The sequence below is a fragment of the Mastacembelus armatus genome, chromosome 8 (genome assembly GCF_900324485.2).
Source record: "Mastacembelus armatus chromosome 8, fMasArm1.2, whole genome shotgun sequence".
Taxonomy (NCBI): domain Eukaryota; kingdom Metazoa; phylum Chordata; class Actinopteri; order Synbranchiformes; family Mastacembelidae; genus Mastacembelus; species Mastacembelus armatus.
This window is the reverse complement of record NC_046640.1, coordinates 18,656,022-18,674,796: the sequence shown is the minus strand read 5'-3', so window position 1 is coordinate 18,674,796 and position 18,775 is coordinate 18,656,022. Positions and strand designations below refer to the sequence as shown.

Sequence of the window (18,775 nt, the reverse complement as noted above, 5' to 3'; positions counted from 1 at the left end):
AATATAAAATAGATTATTCTTCTATAATGACATTCAGTAAATCATAAAGAAATTAGCATCTTTCGTTCTCTTTAGTCAGCTTCACTGATATGTTAGAAACTGAAACTTCTTCATGATTCAAACCAACTGCATTGTCTCTTCCAATGAGTTAAAGAGCAAAGTTTTAATTTATATTATTCTATTAACAGTTTTTTTCAGTTAAGATTTTCTGTCAGGGAAATAAAAATAGATCTCTTTGCTTTTATTTCAGTGAAATTCCTCGAATCACGTCTCAGGTCTGTGATGTGCTTTTGTCACCAGATAAGAGTCGACCTTTGGCAACTACACAAATTCAATTCAAATTCATATATTTTTTACATTTATCAAACAAGGTCTATGATGACCAGTCTGGTTCACTCCTTCCGGAGAGGAGGAGTCAATGCAAAACTCAGATGTCTTCCACCTCTACTTATCTGACTGCAGAGAGGACGACAGAGAACAGTGGACACACAGTTTAACATGATGGACTATAGGACAGGACTGCTGCTTTTAACCATCTGCTGGGCAGGTGAGAAAATATCTGCAAAGCTTGAAATCAATCTGTTTTCAAGAAGGTGCAAACTTACATCAACTGACTATTTTCTGGTTTGTCTTGACAGGTGTTGATGGTCAGACTCTGACACAATCTGAACCAGTGGTTAAAAGGCCTGGAGAATCCCACACATTGACCTGTACAGCCTCTGGATTCTCACTCAGCAGCTACGATATGGCCTGGGTCAGACAGGCTCCTGGAAAAACACTGGAGTGGGTTGCATATATATACACTGGCAGTTCACATATCTATTACTCCCAGTCAGTCCAGGGTAGATTCACCATCTCCAGAGATGACTCCAGCAGTAAACTTTATCTAAAGATGAACAGTCTGAAGACGGAGGACACAGCAGTTTATTACTGTGCCAGAGACCCACAATAACACAAACCATCAGTAGACCTGAACAAAAACCCCTCAGTGCCTGAAAACCTGTAACATGAAGCCACCAGAGGAGGAGCCCTCAGACCACTAATGATTTCAGACCAGTTTACTTTTGGAGTAAACAGGGAACAGTTGGTTGATTTTATATGTTCTTTAATTTATCAATATCATCTTAATTACTCAGATAGTAAATTCACGGAACATTAGTAAACAGTAAATTAGACTGACTTTAAAAACTTAGAGCCTAACAAGAAGTTCATCTTCAGAAAGGTCTCTTTCCATTTCATTTGTCACCAGTTTAGGAGCCTTCAGACCACTGATCTGACACATGACATTAAGACCACACATACACAAACTTGCTGTAAAAACAATCAAAGTTGACGTTTTTGAACATTTTCAACTGGCTCATGATTTTAAAATGACATAAATGCACATATCCATCATATTAAAGGTCTTCACATTTTAAACATACATGTAACATTCATTCATTCATTCATTTTCTATACCCGCTTATTCCTGAACCAGGATCACAGGGATCTTCTGGAGCATATCCCAGCTCTGTTTGGGTGAAAGGCAGGGTTACACCCTGGACAGGTCACCAGTCCATCACAGGGCCACATAGAGACACTCAAAGACAAAAAACCTCACACACTCACACTCACTCCTATGGGCAATTTAGAGTCACCAATCAACCTGACATACATGTTTTTGGACATGTGGGAGGAAACCGGAGTACCTGGAGAAAACCCACACAAGCACAGGGAGAACATGCAAACTCCACACAGAAAGGCCAAGTTGCGAACCCACAACCTCCTTACTGTGAGGCAACATGTAAAATTTAACCAAGAAAATGTCTTTAGTATAAATAAGTGTTGATATGTTTCCTGTGAACATTTCAGATTAGTGCTGGTCACAATATCAGGACACTGCTTTTATCTGTGATGTGTTAATTCACATTAAGATCCTGATTGTTGTTTGGCATCTTTTAGCAGAACTTACTAACATTTTCACTGTAGTGACTTTATTTTTCTATAGGTGAATACATTTATTTGCTTTACAGATGTAACATACAAATAACAACAGATCATCTATTTTCTGTCAAATGCAACCACAGGGGGGCACAATCCAGTGTCTTCATGTGCCAGTCCCAAGTCCGGGTAAATGCAGAGGGTTGTGTCAGGAAGGGCATCCAACGTAAAACCTAAGCCAAATCAAACATGTGAATCACAGATATGACTTCCACACCGGATCAGTCGCGACCCGGATTAACAACGACCGCCACTGGTGCTGTTAAGCTACAGGGTGCCAGTGGAAATTAGACTACTGTTGGTTGAAAAAGGAGAGGAGGAAGGCGTGTTTGTAAGCAAAGAGAGAAGAGGAAGGGCAGTAGTGAAGGAGTAGGGACTTTGAATGTAGGAACTTTGTCAGGGAAAACTAGAGAGTTGGTTGATATGATGGAGAGAAGAAAGGTGGATATCTTGTGTGTTCAGGAGACAAAGTGGAAAGGTAGCAAGGCCTATAGATTAGGAGCAGGGTTCAAGCTGTTTTATCATGGTGTGGATGGAAAGAGGAATGGAGTAGGAGTTATCCTGAAGGAGGATTTTGCTAGGAATGTTCTGGAGGTGAAGAGAGTGTCAGATAGGGTGATTAGTCTGAAGCTGGAAGTTGAAGGTGTGATGTTGAATGTTGTCAGTGGTTATGCCCCACAGGTAGGATGTGAGTTAGACGAGAAGGAGAAATTCTGGAGGGAGATGGATGAGCTGAATCAGGGTATCCCTAGTGTGGAGAGATTGGTCATTGGGGCACATTTCAACGGACATGTTGGTGAGGGAAACAGGTGATGAGGAAGTGATGGGTAAGTTTGGTATGCAGGACAGGAATGCAGAAGGACAGATGGTGGTAGACTTCGCAAAAAGGGTGGAAATGGCTGTGGTGAACATATTTTTCCAGAAAAGGGAGGAGCATATGGTGACATATAAGAGTGGAGGCAGGAGCACACAAGCTGATTACATCTTGTGCAGATGTTCCAACCTGAAAAAGATCAGTGACTGCAAAGTAGTGGTTGGGGAAAGTGTAGCCAGACAGCATAGGACGGTGGTGTGTATGGTGACTCTGGTGGTGAGGAAGATGAAGAGGACAAGGGCAGAGCAGAGGACCAAGTGGTGGAAGTTGAAGAAGGAAGAGTGTTGTGTGGCTTTCAGGGATGAGCTGAAACAGGCTCTGTGAGATCAGGAGGTTCTTCCGGATGACTCGACAGCTACAGCTGAAGTGATCAGGGAGATAGGTAGGAGGGTACTTGGTGTGTTATCTGGAAAGAGGAAAACAAATAAGGAGGCTTTGTGGTGGAATGAGAAAGTTCAGGAGTGTGTTAAGAGGAAAAGGTTAGCTAAGAAGAAGTGGGACACTGAGAGGACAGAAGAGAACAGACAGGAGTACAGGGAGATGCAGCGCAAAGTGAAGGTAGAGGTGGCAAAGGCCAAACAAAGGGCGTATGAGGATTTGTATGATAGGTTGGACACATAGATTGGTACAGGTTGTCGAGGCAGAGACAGAGATGGGAAGGATGTGCAGCAGGTTAGGGTGATCAAGGATATGGATGGAAATATGTTGACAGGTGCCACAAGTGTGATGGAAAGATGGAAGGAATACTTTGAAGAGTTGATGAATGAGGAAAATGTTAGAGATCCCAGAGTAGAAGAGGTGACTGTTGTGGAGCAGGAAGTAGCAAAGATCAGTAAGGATGACGTGAGGATGGCGTTGAACAGGATGAAGTGTGGAAAGGCAGTTGGTCCTGACGACATACCCGTGGAGTTATGGAAGTGTTTAGGAGTGGTGGCAGTAGAGTTTTTGACTGGGCTACTTAACAAGATCTTGGAGAGTGAGAGGATGCGTGGGGAATGGAGGAGAAGTGTACTGGTGCCCATCTTTAAGAACAACATGCAGAGTTGTGGAAACTACAGAGGAATAAAGCTGATGAGTCACACAATGAAGTTATGGGAAAGAGTAGTGGAGGCTAGGCTGAGGTCAGAAGTGAGCATTTGTGAGCAGCAGTATGGTTTCATGCCAAGAAAGAGAACCACATATGCAATATTTGCTTTGAGAATGCTGGTGAAGAAGTACAGAGAAGGCCAGAAGGAGCTGCATTGTGTCTTTGTAGACTTAGAAAAAGTGTATGACGGTGCCGAGAGAGGAGCTGTGGTTTTGTATGAGGAAGTCTGGAGTGGCAGAGAAGTATGTTCGAGTGGTACATGACATGTATGAGAGCTATAAGACAATGGTGAGGTGCGCTGTAGGGGTGACAGAGGAGTTCAAGGTGGAGGTGGGACTGCACCAAGGATTGGCTTTGAGCCCCTTCTTGTTTGCTGTGGTGATGGACAGGCTGACAGATGAGGTTAGACAGGAATCTAGCAAGCAGGTTGGAACGGGTGGAGGAAAGTGTCATGTGTGATATGTGACAAAAGAGTGTCAGCAAGAATGAAAGGAAAGGTGGACAAGACAGTGGTGAGACCAGCAATGTTGTCTGGTTTAGAGACAGTGGCACTGAGAAAAAGACAGGAGGCAGAGCTGGAGGTAGCAGAGATGAAGATGTTGAGGTTCTCTCTGGGAGTGATGAGGATGGATAGGATCAGGAATGAGGACATCAGAGGGACATCTCATGTTAGATGTTTTGGAGAAAAAGCCAGGGAAGCCAGATTGAGATGGTTTGGACATGTTCAGAGGAGGGACAGTGAATACATTGGTAAAAAGATGCTGAGGTTAGAGCTGCCAGGAAGGAGGCCTAGAGGAAGACCAAAGAGGAGGTTCTTGGATGTAGTGAAGGAGGACATGAGGATAGTTGGTGTGGGTGAGGAGGATACAGAGGATAGGGTTAAATGGAGGCAGAGGATTCACTGTGGCGACCCCTGAAGGGAGCAGCCCAAAGGAGAAGAAGAAGATCTGTTTTCTGTTAAAGGTAAAATTTGTATCAGGGCAGTAAGAACAAAACTTTACATATTTAACATTGAGTTCTGTAAAGTTTTTGTTTGTAGCAAAAACTGTTTCTTATTCTGAGCATTACACACAATATTAGAAAAAAAATCAGATTTTACCACACAGAAATAATTTTTTGAAGCCTATTTAAACTTTTTTATATCAGATTGAATGAAAACTTATTAGACTCAAATTACAACTTTCACTATATATTGACTGAAACAAGAAATGTCTATGATGACCAGTCTGGTTCACTCCTTCCTGAGAGGAGGAGTCAATGCAAAACTCAGATGTCTTCCACCTCTACTTATCTGACTGCAGAGAGGACGACAGAGAACAGTGGACACACAGTTTAACATGATGGACTATAGGACAGGACTGCTGCTTTTAACCATCGGCTGGGCAGGTGAGAAAATATCTGCAAAGCTTGAAATCAATGTGTTTTCAAGAAGGTGCAAACTTACATCAACTGACTATTTTCTGGTTTGTCTTGACAGGTGTTGATGGTCAGACTCTGACAGAATCTGGACCAGAGGTTAAAAGGCCTGGAGAATCCCACACATTGACCTGTACAGCCTCTGGATTTGACTTTAGTAGCTCTTGGATGGGCTGGATCAGACAGGCTCCTGGAAAAGGACTGGAGTGGGTTACTGAAATCAGCAGCGGTGGTAGCAGCAGCAAATACTGCTCTCAGTCAGTCCAAGGCCGGTTTACCATCTCCAGAGACGACAACAGACAGCAGCTGTATCTGCAGATGACCAGTCCAAAAACTGAAGATTCTGCTGTTTATAATTGTGCTCGAGAGTCACAGTGACTGGAGTTGGTTCAGCAGCTGTACAAAAACCTACAGTAGCCTACTCAGTAGCCTGATGGGTTCTAGTAATTATGATAATATATTAGTTTATTTTTTTCTTGTCGCAGATCAAAGACGGTGTTTAAAAACACAAAGACACCTATAATGTAGTTTTACAATAATTTCTTCAGTGTATTAAGGCTAAGACAAGAATGTACTTGTTTTATACCAGTGTTACCAAAAGATCCTGTGCATTTTGGTTCTTGTGAGACTTTGATCAAAGATGAATGAAACAACTAATCCAGCTGTTATGAAGACTTCAGGGAGCCTGCTGTCTCTTCTCATTACTGACCTACATTAAATATATAATAACTATAGAATAAATAGCTAAATGAGTAAATCACACACTACAGTTTCATGTATATCTTTCAGAGAAGACAACTGCAATGAATTGAAACAATGTGGAATAACGAGACAATAAAGTAATTTATATCTGAATGTACATTAACTCTATGGGCTGAGACATGTTTCTTCCTCTAGATTCTCTAATCTTCACTTTAATCTTCACTAAGCTAAATATTTATATATTTTGGCAAAAACAAATATTTTAAACTGTTCATATGATCCTGTCTAAACAAATAAGTAATAAATTAAGAATAAGTAAGTGCCTAAAGAAATTAAAAATAAATATGAAGCAATTGGAAAATTCAGTGCTGATGAATTTAAACCTGTTTCCATTGCTGTTCACCATCATTGTTACTCTAGTGTTGATTTTAATATGCCTTCAATAATCCAGGAGTCATGTTAATATTAATATTGAAGTAGTAATGATATTTATTGTTTTTAATTACAGTAGGATGTATTTAAGTTTTTAAAAAGTAATTACAGTAACTTAGGAATTAATAGTTTTCAGGAACTGTTAAAGTAAATGCTGGGACCTTTTCAACATGTTACAGTTAAATGTGCAATGAAATGAAACATTCATATCTAAGGCAGAGCTGATTTCCAGCCATGTTTTCACTGAACAATGAACCAACTATTATTAGATCTGATCACACCAACACTGTAGCTCTTATGAGTCTGATTCTATGCAAACTCAGTGACCTTCCTCATACCTATAAAAACCTCCAGTCAGACTGTCAGAGTAGTTCACACATCACTTTCAATAGAAAACATGTTTCCTGTTGCTCTGCTGCTGCTGTTGGCAGCTGGATCATGTGAGTCTCTAGATTTGACATAGAAAACTGTTCATTTTTACAGTATCACTTGATAATTTGTCATAATATATTTTTTATTTTTACCAGGTGTGAAATGTCAACAGCTGACACAGCCAGCCTCTGTGACTATGCAGCCAGGTCAACGTCTGACCATCACCTGTCAGGTCTCTTATTCTGTGGGCAGCTACCACACACATTGGGTCAGACAGCCTGCAGGGAAAGGACTGGAGTGGATTGGATGTGCACGTGTTGGATACTCCACATACTACAAAGATTCACTAAAGAACAAGTTCAGTATTGACTTAGACTCTTCCAGCAACACAGCAACTCTGAATGGACAGAACATGCAGCCTGAAGACACTGCTGTGTATTACTGTGCCAGAGACCCACAATAACACAAACCATCAGTAGACCTGAACAAAAACCCCTCAGTGCCTGAAAACCTGTAACATGAAGCCACCAGAGGAGGAGCCCTCAGACCACTAATGATTTTATCATAGTTCACAGAAAACAGTGTTGCAAAAGTAAAGTGCACTGAAAATGTGTAAACAATATAAAATAGATTATTCTTCTATAATGACATTCAGTAAATCATAAAGAAAATTAGCATCTTTAGTTCTCTTTAGTCAGCTTCACTGATATGTTAGAAACTGAAACTTCTTCCTGACTCAAACCACCTGCATTGTCTCTTCCAATGAGTTAAAGAGCAAAGTTTTAATTTATATTATTCTATTAACAGTTTTTTTCAGTTAAGATTTTCTGTCAGGGAAATAAAAATAGATCTCTTTGCTTTTATTTCAGTGAAATTCCTCCAATCACGTCTCAGGTCTGTGATGTGCTTTTGTCACCAGATAAGAGTCGACCTTTGGCAACTACACAAATTCAATTCAAATTCATATATTTTTTACATTTATCAAACAAGGTCTATGATGACCAGTCTGGTTCACTCCTTCCTGAGAGGAGGAGTCAATGCAAAACTCAGATGTCTTCCACCTCTACTTATCTGACTGCAGAGAGGACGACAGAGAACAGTGGACACACAGTTTAACATGATGGACTATAGGACAGGACTGCTGCTTTTAACCATCTGCTGGGCAGGGGAGAAAATATCTGCAAAGCTTGAAATCAATCTGTTTTCAAGAAGGTGCAAACTTACATCAACTGACTATTTTCTGGTTTGTCTTGACAGGTGTTGATGGTCAGACTCTGACAGAATGTGGACCAGTGGTTAATAGGCCTGGAGAATCCCACACATTGACCTGTACAGCCTCTGGATTCACATTCAGCAGCTATTATATGGCATGGGCCAGACAGGCTCCTGGAAAAGGACTGGAGTGGGTTGCAGCCATTAGCAATGGTGGTGGTAGCAGCAAATACTACTCTCAGTCAGTCCAAGGCCGGTTTACCATCTCCAGAGACGACAACAGACAGCAGCTGTATCTGCAGATGAACAGTCTGAAAACTGAAGATTCTGCTGTTTATTATTGTGCTCGAGACTCACAGTGACTGGAGTTGGTTCAGCAGCTGTACAAAAACCTACAACAGCCTACTCAGTAGCCTGATGGGTTCTAGTAATGATGTCATGTTTTTCCTCTATTTTCTTTCATTTTGTTTTAATAAATAAACACTTTCCTCTACATGACACAAATTCATAAAGTCTGTCCCGAAGGAAATAACAACAATAATAACTTTTAAAATAATTACTTGTACAAAGACAAAGCCAAGAATATACTTGTTATATACAAATATAACCAAAAGCTTCTGTGAACATTTGTTCTTGTGAGATGAATGAAACAACTAATCCTGCTGTTAGAAACACTTCAGAGAGCCTGCTGTCTCATCTGATACTCACCTACATTATATAATTCACAAAACACGTCTGGCTCAATGAATATATTAAACACTACAGTTTCACTTATATACTGTAACAATATGCAATAAAAAAGTATCTATAGCTGAATAAAACATTTATCTGAATTTTTAACCATTTATGAGAAAGTCATGACAATTATTTAACAATATTAATATAACCATGTCTGCTGTCATAAGTTTTGTTTAAAACAAACAAAGAGAAATACAAGTTAGTGCCCAAAATAACTGAAAATTAAATGTTAATAAGTTTCTATTGCATCTATCATTGTTACTCTAGTGTTGATTTTAATATGTTCCAATAATCCAGGAGTCATGTTAATATTAACATTAAAAATAGGTAAAAGGCCTGGAGAATCCCACACATTGACCTGTACAGCCTCTGGATTCACATTCAGCAGCTATTCAGCAGCTATTCTCCAGAGATGACTCCAGCAGTAAACTTTATCTAAAGATGAACAGTCTGAAGACGGAGGACACAGCAGTTTATTACTGTGCCAGAGACCCACAATAACACAAACCATCAGTAGACCTGAACAAAAACCCCTCAGTGCCTGAAAACCTGTAACATGAAGCCACCAGAGGAGGAGCCCTCAGACCACTAATGATTTCAGACCAGTTTACTTTTGGAGTAAACAGGGAACAGTTGGTTGATTTCATATGTTCCTGAATTTATCAATATTATTTAAATTACTCAGACAGTAAAGTCACTGAACATTAGTAAACAGTAAATTAGACTGATTTTAAAAACTTAGAGCCTAACAAGAAGTTCATCTTCAGAAAGTTTTCTTTCCATTTCATTTGTCACCAGTTTAGGAGCCTTCAGACCACTGATCTGACATATGACATTAAGACCACACATACACAAACTTTCCGTAAAAGCAATCAATGTTGACATTTTTGAAAATTTTCAACTGGCTCATGATTTAAAAATGACATAAATGCACATATCCATCATATTAAAGGTCTTCACATTGTAAAAAAACATGTAACATTTAACCAAGAAAATGTCTTAGTATATTTAAACTTTGAGTTCTGTAAAGTTTTTGTTTGTAGCTAAAACTTTCTTATTCTGAGCATTACACAATATTAGCAGAAAAATCAGATTTTACCACACAGAAATAAATTTCTGAAGCCTATTCAAAACTTTTTAAATTCAGATTGAATGAAAACTCATTAGACTCAAACCACAACTCTCACTATATATTGACTGAAACAAGAAATGTCTATGATGACCAGTCTGGTTCACACCATTCTCAGAGGAGGAGTCAATGCAAAACTCAGATGTCTTCCACCTCTACTTATCTGACTGCAGAGAGGACGACAGAGAACAGTGGACACACAGTTTAACATGATGGACTATAGGACAGGACTGCTGCTTTTAACCATCTGCTGGGCAGGTGAGAAAATATCTGCAAAGCTTGACATCAATCTGTTTTCAAGAAGGTGCAAACTTACATCAACTGACTGTTTTCTGGTTTGTCTTGACAGGTGTTGATGGTCAGACTCTGACACAATCTGGACCAGTGCTTAAAAGGCCTGGAGAATCCCACACATTGACCTGTACAGCCTCTGGATTTGACTTTGGTGGCTCTTGGATGGCCTGGGTCAGACAGGCTCCTGGAAAAACACTGGAGTGGGTTGCTTACATTAGCAGCAGTGGTGGTAGCAGCAAATCCTACTCTCAGTCAGTCCAAGGCCGGTTTACCATCTCCAGAGATGACAACAGACAGCAGCTGTATCTGCAGATGAACAGTCTAAAAACTGAAGATTCTGCTGTTTATTATTGTGCTCGAGAGTCACAGTGACTGGAGTTGGTTCAGCAGCTGTACAAAAACCTGAGTTCCAAATCCAATCCAAAATTTCTCTCAAACTCTGAGAATAAAATGTTTTGTATTTATTGTTAATTTATGTTTTTAAAATGAAATGTAGGAAATTAACTTAATTAATCAAAAACAATAATGATTAAAAAATATAAATAATACATTTTCTTTACAAAACAGCCAAGGACACCACAATGGGCTGATGAAGTTATTGTACAGGTTAGAAATAGTGAAATGTTAAAGGTGTGAGATGAATTCTGGCCACTTGATTGTGCAGTTAATGGCCTATAAAATACATAAAAATGTGGCAGTGAAATAATAAAAAATAACGCTGCAGTTTGTTATAATAAAACTAGGACACAGTCAGTGTCAAGCTCTTCTCACCTTTGTCACTATAAAGACACAATCCCCAGTTAATCACTGAGCTTAACTGACAGACTGAACTAGACATTTGTATTGACATCACACAGAAACATGTAACTGCTGGATCAGTGACTACAGCTTCATCTGTTGCTGCTCATCATCTCACTATGTCAACAAGATTTCTACATCAACATCTGGAATGTTTAAAATGATTTTGGTGAGATGCAAATGAATGATTCAACAATATGTAAATGAATGTAGCTCATAAGGAAGTGCAGTGTGGGTCTGTGTGTCAGTGAGAGGACAGAAGAGCTTCAACATCAACCATGTTCTCTGTAGCTCTGATACTGCTGCTGGCAGCTGGATCCTGTGAGGCGCTTTCAGTGGATTCACACTAACAAACACATTAGAAACACTGAATATTCAGATGGAAGATGGAGATAATGTTGATTTCTGTTTCCACAGGTGTTCACAGTCTCAATCTCATCCAGCCAGACTCAAAGGCTGTGCAGCCTGGACAGTCTTTGACCATCACCTGTCAGGTCTCTGGTTATTCTCTGACTGATAACAGCTATGCAACAGGTTGGATCAGACAGCTTGAAGGAAAACCAATGGAGTGGATTTTCCATATGTGGGGTGGAGGAGACTTTTATCAAAATGATGCTTTGAAGAACAAGTTCAAATACCAAACACACACTTCTAATAGTTCTGTGACATTAACAGGACTGAATCTGCAGCCTGAGAACACAGCTGTTTATTACTGTGTACATGGTGTTTGGTACTGAAGCTGGTTGTCACTGTGACACAAACACTGACAGACCTGCACAAAAACCCTCTAGCCCAGGGGTGTCAAACTCATTTTCACCGAGGGCCACATCAGCATAATGGCTGTCCTCAAAGGGCCATATGTAACTTATAAATGTAACTAAATGTAACCGAATGTAATGTAAAATGATTGTAACTTGTCCTTAATGTCAAATAACTGAATTTATTACTTATTCAAGTTACAAGCAAAACAGTTGCACAGAAAAAATATGTTTGCTCGTTCCTCTGTTATAACATAAATCCTTTTAATTTGTCAGGTTATGAAACCCAGATAACTCCATAAATCAAGGATCAAACTATCCAAGTGAATAAAGAAAAATAAAATCAAACATAAGTTATGACATTAACTTTGTTCAAACGTTCAACAGCTCGTCAGTGACAGAGAGATCCGAATTCACGCCTCTAATAAAAATTGGTAACTGCGCTGGACAAGTTGTTGCTTTTCTTGAAGGCTAGCTTTGGCGTACTTAGCTCCGCGTTTGGTGTCAAAATGCCGGCGTAGATTATAGCTACTCTTTGACAACCGACACCGCCTCGTACCACAAAAGACATACCGGTCTTTCTCCTTGAAGCACAAACAAATATTCGGTTTCCCATCTTTCTTGAAACAGTCTTCTATCTCTATCAACTTTTCTCTTTCTGGACATTTTGGGGTTATTATTTAACTCTCAATTCCACTTGTTGGCATTGACGTGGAAACACGTCTAGTGGCGGGGAGCGGTTACATCGCGGGTATCACAGTCGACAGGCATTGTGGGAAATGTAGTTTTTGGTCAAAGAACGCTTTTGAACTATTTTTTTAAACACTCAGACCTTTTATGCTCTCGCGGGCCACATTAAATGACGTGGCGGGCCACATTTGGCCCGCGGGCCTGAGTTTGACACCCCTGCCATTGATCTTCACTGTCATCCTTAAGTACATTTTATAGGTTATGTCCTCAAGTTTAAGCACAACAACTACTCAGTTATATTTAGGCATTAAAACATGTTGGTCAGGTAACTAGAGATTTCCAATGACATCAAACAGAAACATGTAACTGCTGGATCAGTGACTACATCTTCATCTGTTAAATCATTTGCAGCTCATCATCTGACTATAAACTTCAACTTTAAACTTAAAGTTTATGTCAAGATTTCTACATCAACAGCTGGAATAATTTCTCTCTCTCACTGTTCCTGTACAAAACACCATTAAACCAAAACAGACTGTTCTGTGTTCCTGTTCGGATTTGGGACATTAGCATCGCCAGCACACTAGATGGCAGCAGAGTGATCGCGCAGCTGTAGTGAGCGAGCGAGCAAGGAGAGTGAGAGAGATGTGCTTCCAGCGAGAGCGGGCAGAGAGTAGCTCACCGAAGCAAGTTGGTTGCGAGTATTAGCTAAGCCAAAGTAGTGGTGTGTCGCATACTGTGTGCGTACGGAAATGTGAGTACATTTAGCAGTGATTGTGCTAAACGCTTGTTTGAGTCAAGAACAAAGCAGTTGGATTGTATTGTCCTGTAACTAAGCTAATGTTATCTACGCCGTGTAGTGCTGTTTATTAGACACTGGTTCGCACTGTCGGTGTATGCGGAGGCGTGGTGTTTGAGCTAAGGGAGGCTAGTATGTAGCTTTATAAGATATCCGCCATTACACGCTCTCTGTTTAAGCACGGTGACAGTGCATATTGCGGTTCTATAGCAGTTAAGATTAGAATGCTTTGTAATCAGTTATCTTCTTGTAATTAGTCAGCAGTAATGACATCACACTGGTTGTATTAGATGTAGCATCATATTACTGTAGACTAATGTTAAGTTCATTGTATATTTTTCTGTGTTTCAGAAAACCACACACATATGTGCCTTTCACACCCATATTGTTCCTGAGCTGAGTTGTGACCCAATTATTCAAATTAAACGAACAGTGACTGGAAGTGACTCATTCTTTATTTACAACCCTCAACTAAGTGGTGTGACAGTACCAGTTCTGACCCGACAGGCCTGTAGCGATTCAACCATTCCGCACCAGTCCAGAGTTTAAGAAAGAAGCTATCTTTCAGTTCCTGACTGTTTTACTTTTCATGCCTCTTTATTTTTCAGGACTGTACCTCCAACATATCATTATACAAATTCACATAGTGATACACATTCCCCACCCATTCTGCTTGCTCTGAATATATTCCTGTCTCCAGGGCTAGTTTTCTATAAAAGACACTTCCTAAAATGTTGTTTATTTAGAGGTGAAGAATCTGAAATAACACATGGCTTTCAACTGCATGTGATGTCCACTCAATACATTTTATTGATAATTTTAACCATTTCTGGGATCACAGGCATCTTTTTAAGGAAGACGGATTGTCTCTAAATAAACCAGGAGTTAAAGCTTTCACCTCCAACCTATTTTTCTTCCTGCGCCACAACCTTCCCTCTGCCAAGGACAAGATATGACGGGAATCTGCCAAGGACAAGATACGGGAATCTAAACAAAATGAAGAAACATCAAAACATCCAAAGCCAACACTCCCCCCCGAATGCTCTAACATGGAGAGAAGTCAGAGCAAAGATGAGGAGGCCACACCCCCTCCACTAGCAGACACTGCCTGTGAGGATTCACTTCCCACAACCCCGCAAACCCTACCTAGTTCACCATCTTCCCGGGGCATCCCATTCCCCATCACCAAGAACCTCGCCAACCTAATGAAGCACATCACTACTGGGCCCAAACTGACCTCCTCCCCCAGTGTCATTTTTACCCCCAGAAGTCCCTCAAAGCCGCATGCCCCACCAATTCCTCAGCAAGCTCTGCTGCAATCATCACAACTGCAGCATCCACCAACCCCTCCTCCACGCCGTCACCAAAACCATTCTTTGTCTCCACAGCCTGATAACAGCACAGTAAGCTCTAACTGATATGTGCTGGGTCCAGGCTGCAATACTGTTAGTCATGGCTCTCTCCAGGAAAAGCCGGGGCCCAATATGCAAATAGCTGTTTCAATCCCAGTTTTGATAGGTAACAGAAAAAGTTTGGCAAATCTACAGAGAAATAAGATTTACCCAATGCATTCTGCAAATTTATGTATCCCTTGCCAACCACAGTATGTCCCAGAACATGGGGAAAACAATGTTTTTCACAGACTAAATTTAGCTCTTTTAAATGTCAGGTCTTTGGTAGGCAAATCATTTTTAATCAATGATTTTATTATTAAGCACAAGCTTGATTTTATGTTTTTAACCGAAACATGGTTAGGACAAGATAATAATGCTGCAGTTCTTATTGAATCAACCCCTCCAAATTTCAGTTTCATGAGAGAAACAAGAATATATAAGAAAGGAGGTGGAGTTGCTATTTTATTTAGTGATAGCCTCAAATGCAAAAACATATCATATGGAAAGTTTGACTCCTTTGAATATGTTGCTATTCATACCAAATCCTCCTGTCGAGCAATATTTGTAACTATTTATAGACCCCCAAAGTACAATGCACATTTTTTTGACGAGTTCGCTAAATTACTATCTATTGTATGCATTGATTTTGATTGCATTGTTTTAGTGGGTGACTTTAACATTCATGTTGATAATCTCAATGATGCAAGTGCAAATGAACTCTTGAACATCCTGGACAACTTTGGGCTTTCTCAGCATGTAACAGATCCAACACACATCAAGGGACACACACTGGATCTAATAATTTCTAAAGGTCTTAATATTTCTGAGGTGGAGGTGACCGATGTTGCTCTTTCTGATCATTACTGTGTTTTTTTTAAAACAACCACCCCTGCTGTTTTGCACACAGGTGAAACAGAGGTAGTCAAAAAGTGGAACATCAACGAGAAGAGCTGTGCATTATTCATTCAGGCTTTTACATCATCACCAACCATGCCATCAGCCCCTGTTGATGATCTTGTAAGCAGTTTCAGTACCAAAGTTATGACTGTTATTGATTCCATTGCCCCAATTAGGACCAAGGTATTGTCAGCAAGAAAAAAGTCAAAGTCACCTTGGAGAAAAGCCACAGTGGTTAAAATTCAGAAAAGAATATGCAGACAAGCAGAACGCAGGTGGCGAAAAACCAAACTCCAGGTTCATTTCGACTTGTACAAAGAGAGTCTTCAACACTATAACCAAAAACTAAAAAATGCAAGGCAATCATTTTTCTCAGAGGTTATCAATAGAAACAGCAATAATGCCCGCGCATTGTTTTCTGTTGTAGACAGACTCACAAACCCAGCACCCTCTTTTCCTTCTGAACTACTGTCCAAAAAGTCATGCAATGATTTTGCAGCCTTTTTCACAGACAAAATATTAAAGATAAGACAAACTATATCTAGCTGCAGTCCTAGGAACATGACAATATCACCTGTGCCTCCTTGTTCTCCAGTGAATCTAGAACATTTTGATCTCATTGATCACAGAGCTCTGGCAGAAACGCTTCTACAATTAAAATCTACATCATGCTGCCTTGATATTTTACCAACAAATTTTTTTAAAAATGTTTTTAACAGCTTAGCTCCAGATGTATTGCAGATTGTCAATAGTTCTCTTCAGTCAGGGCAGTTTCCCCAGGCCTTAAAAACTGCTGTTATAATACCTCTTCTTAAAAAGCCTAATCTAGATGCTTCAGCAGTAAGTAACTACAGGCCAATATCAAATCTTCCATTTCTGGGAAAAATAATTGAAAAAGTAGTTTCTCAACAAATTCGCAGATTTATGGTGCAAAACAATCTTTTTAATGCACTTCAGTCTGGATTTCGCGCACACCACAGCACAGAGACTGCACTTATAAAAATTTTAAATGATTTACATTTAAATAATGATGAGTCCAAAACCTCTGTTTTAGTACTACTGGATCTCAGTGCTGCATTTGACACAGTTGATCATGATGTGCTGCTTCATAGACTAGAAGCTTGGGTGGGAGTTACTGGCTCAGTGTTAAATTGGCTAAAATCTTACTTACAAGATAGAGACTATTTTATCTCACTTGGTAACTATGAGTCTGAGCGAACAAAAGTGAAATGTGGGGTTCCTCAGGGGTCTATTCTTGGTCCTCTCTTATTCAATATCTACATGCTGCCCCTTGCTCAGATTATGGAATACTACAACATTGACTACCATACCTATGCAGATGACACCCAACTTTATATATTAGTATCATCTCATGATTATAGTCCTCTAATTTCATTATGTGAGTGTATTAATCAAGTCAAAGAATAGATGTGCCAGAATTTTCTCCAGCTTAATACAGACAAGACAGAAGTGATTGTTTTTGGCCCCAAAAATGAAAGGTCAAAGATCATTGCTCACCTTGACTCCATGTCATTGAAAGCTACAAATCAAGCCAGAAACCTTGGTGTAATCATTGACTCAGACCTGAATTTTAACAACCACATAAAATCCATCACTAAATCTTCCTATTACCACCTGAAAAACATTGCTAGAATAAAAGGTTTTCTGTCTACACAAGATGCAGAAAAACTTGTTCACGCATTTATCTTCAGTAGGTTAGATTATTGTAATGGCTTGTTCACAGGTCTTAGCAAAAAGTCAATCAGGCAGCTGCAGCTAATCCAGAATGCTGCTGCCAGAGTCCTTACAAACACCAAGAAACTGGACCATATCACACCAGTTCTCAGATCACTACACTGGCTTCCCGTTAGTCAAAGGATAGATTTTAAAATTTTATTGCTAGTTTATAAAGCACTAAATGGTTGTGGAACAAAATATATCCAAGATATATTGGTTCCCTATGAGGTTTCCAGACCCCTCAGGTCATCTGGGACAGGTCTATTGTGTGTTCCCAGAACCAGAACCAAACAAAGTGAAGCAGCATTTAGTCACTACGCTTCTCACTTGTGGAACAAACTTCCTGAACACCTGAGGTCTGCTCCAACTGTCAGCTCATTCAAATCAGGACTGAAAACACTGTTGTTTACTGCTGCCTTCGAATAATTGTTATCTTTGTTTTCTTAATGTGCTTTTATGTTTTATTTTAATTTACTTTACTTGATTTAAATTTATTTTATGTTAAATGTCTTTATTTTTAAATGCTCTTTTCAATGCTTTTAATGCTTTTAATGTAATTGTATGCCTTGTAAAGCACTTTGAATTGCGTAGTGTATGAAAGGGGCTATACAAATAAATTTGCCTTTGCCTTTGCCTTTGAAACAAGATTTTTCTGTTTGTCATTGTGCACAAGAAACACAATAACACAAGAGACTACAAAACTGTCCAAACACACTGCACACTGATCTCTGAGTATTAGACTTTGAAAAAAAATGGTTAAACTAAACAGGAATACTGAACAAAACCTCCACAGAGTATCAGACCAAAACTGGCAGTAGAACATATGATGAGTCAGATGAATCTAACCATGGAGAATATGACAATGGATCTAAACAGGCACATATGAAGGAAACAACTGATGGTGTGATGATGAATACTGTACAATTACTGACATTTACCCCACCATCAACCATCATTACTGCCCTAACAGTCTGGTAGAAAACAACAACAACCTGTCACCTTCAGCTGTCACTCCAATCTGGTTCAAAGAGTCTGGGCTCAGTGCCATGTTTCAAATAAATAAGAGGCCTTTGGTTTTTCTTCATGGAGGGAGAAGGGAGAAGACATTCTGGGGGATCTAGTCAGTGATATTTCCCATAATAACACTTCCTCTTTATATGTCAAATTAAAGTCAATTTATGGAAAACAAGTCAAAAACAAAAAAATCACCAACCTCATCCTCTAAAATGTTTCTAATAAAAATTATGTGTTAACTTCATTCAGGACATTTTCTTAAAGTAAAGTTTAAAAGTAAAGATGTTTACCATCAGCAGTGACAGCAGTGCCATTACCTGGTGTGTGGCTGAGCTTTAAAGGTACATTTCAAAATCAACAAATTCTGAAAAATACTGATATTGCTCCATAATCAACTGCACAACTGCAACAACATAAAGACAAGCAGGATGAATCCTGGGCTTTTGTTACAT

At 39.5% G+C, this 18,775-nt stretch overlaps 1 long non-coding RNA gene and 3 gene segments (V, D, J or C); all 4 read left to right on the top strand.

The window, feature by feature from the left end:
• Positions 1-491: 491 nt before the first annotated feature.
• Positions 492-8,605, top strand: LOC113140343 (Ig heavy chain V region 914-like). The segment is given in 2 exon segments: positions 492-547; positions 8,121-8,605. Coding segments are annotated over 2 exon segments (366 nt in total).
• On the top strand, positions 6,889-7,326 carry LOC113140368 (Ig heavy chain V region XIG14-like). The segment is given in 2 exon segments: positions 6,889-6,931; positions 7,019-7,326. Coding segments are annotated over 2 exon segments (351 nt in total).
• Positions 8,606-10,151: 1,546 nt separating the features above from the next.
• On the top strand, positions 10,152-10,681 carry LOC113140332 (Ig heavy chain V region 914-like). The segment is given in 2 exon segments: positions 10,152-10,200; positions 10,292-10,681. Coding segments are annotated over 2 exon segments (366 nt in total).
• Positions 10,682-11,209: 528 nt separating this feature from the next.
• Positions 11,210-11,630, top strand: LOC113140405 (uncharacterized). Its single transcript, XR_003296639.1, has 2 exons — positions 11,210-11,355; positions 11,452-11,630. It is a non-coding gene; the product is annotated as an uncharacterized LOC113140405 (long non-coding RNA).
• The last annotated feature ends 7,145 nt before the right edge of the window (positions 11,631-18,775 follow it).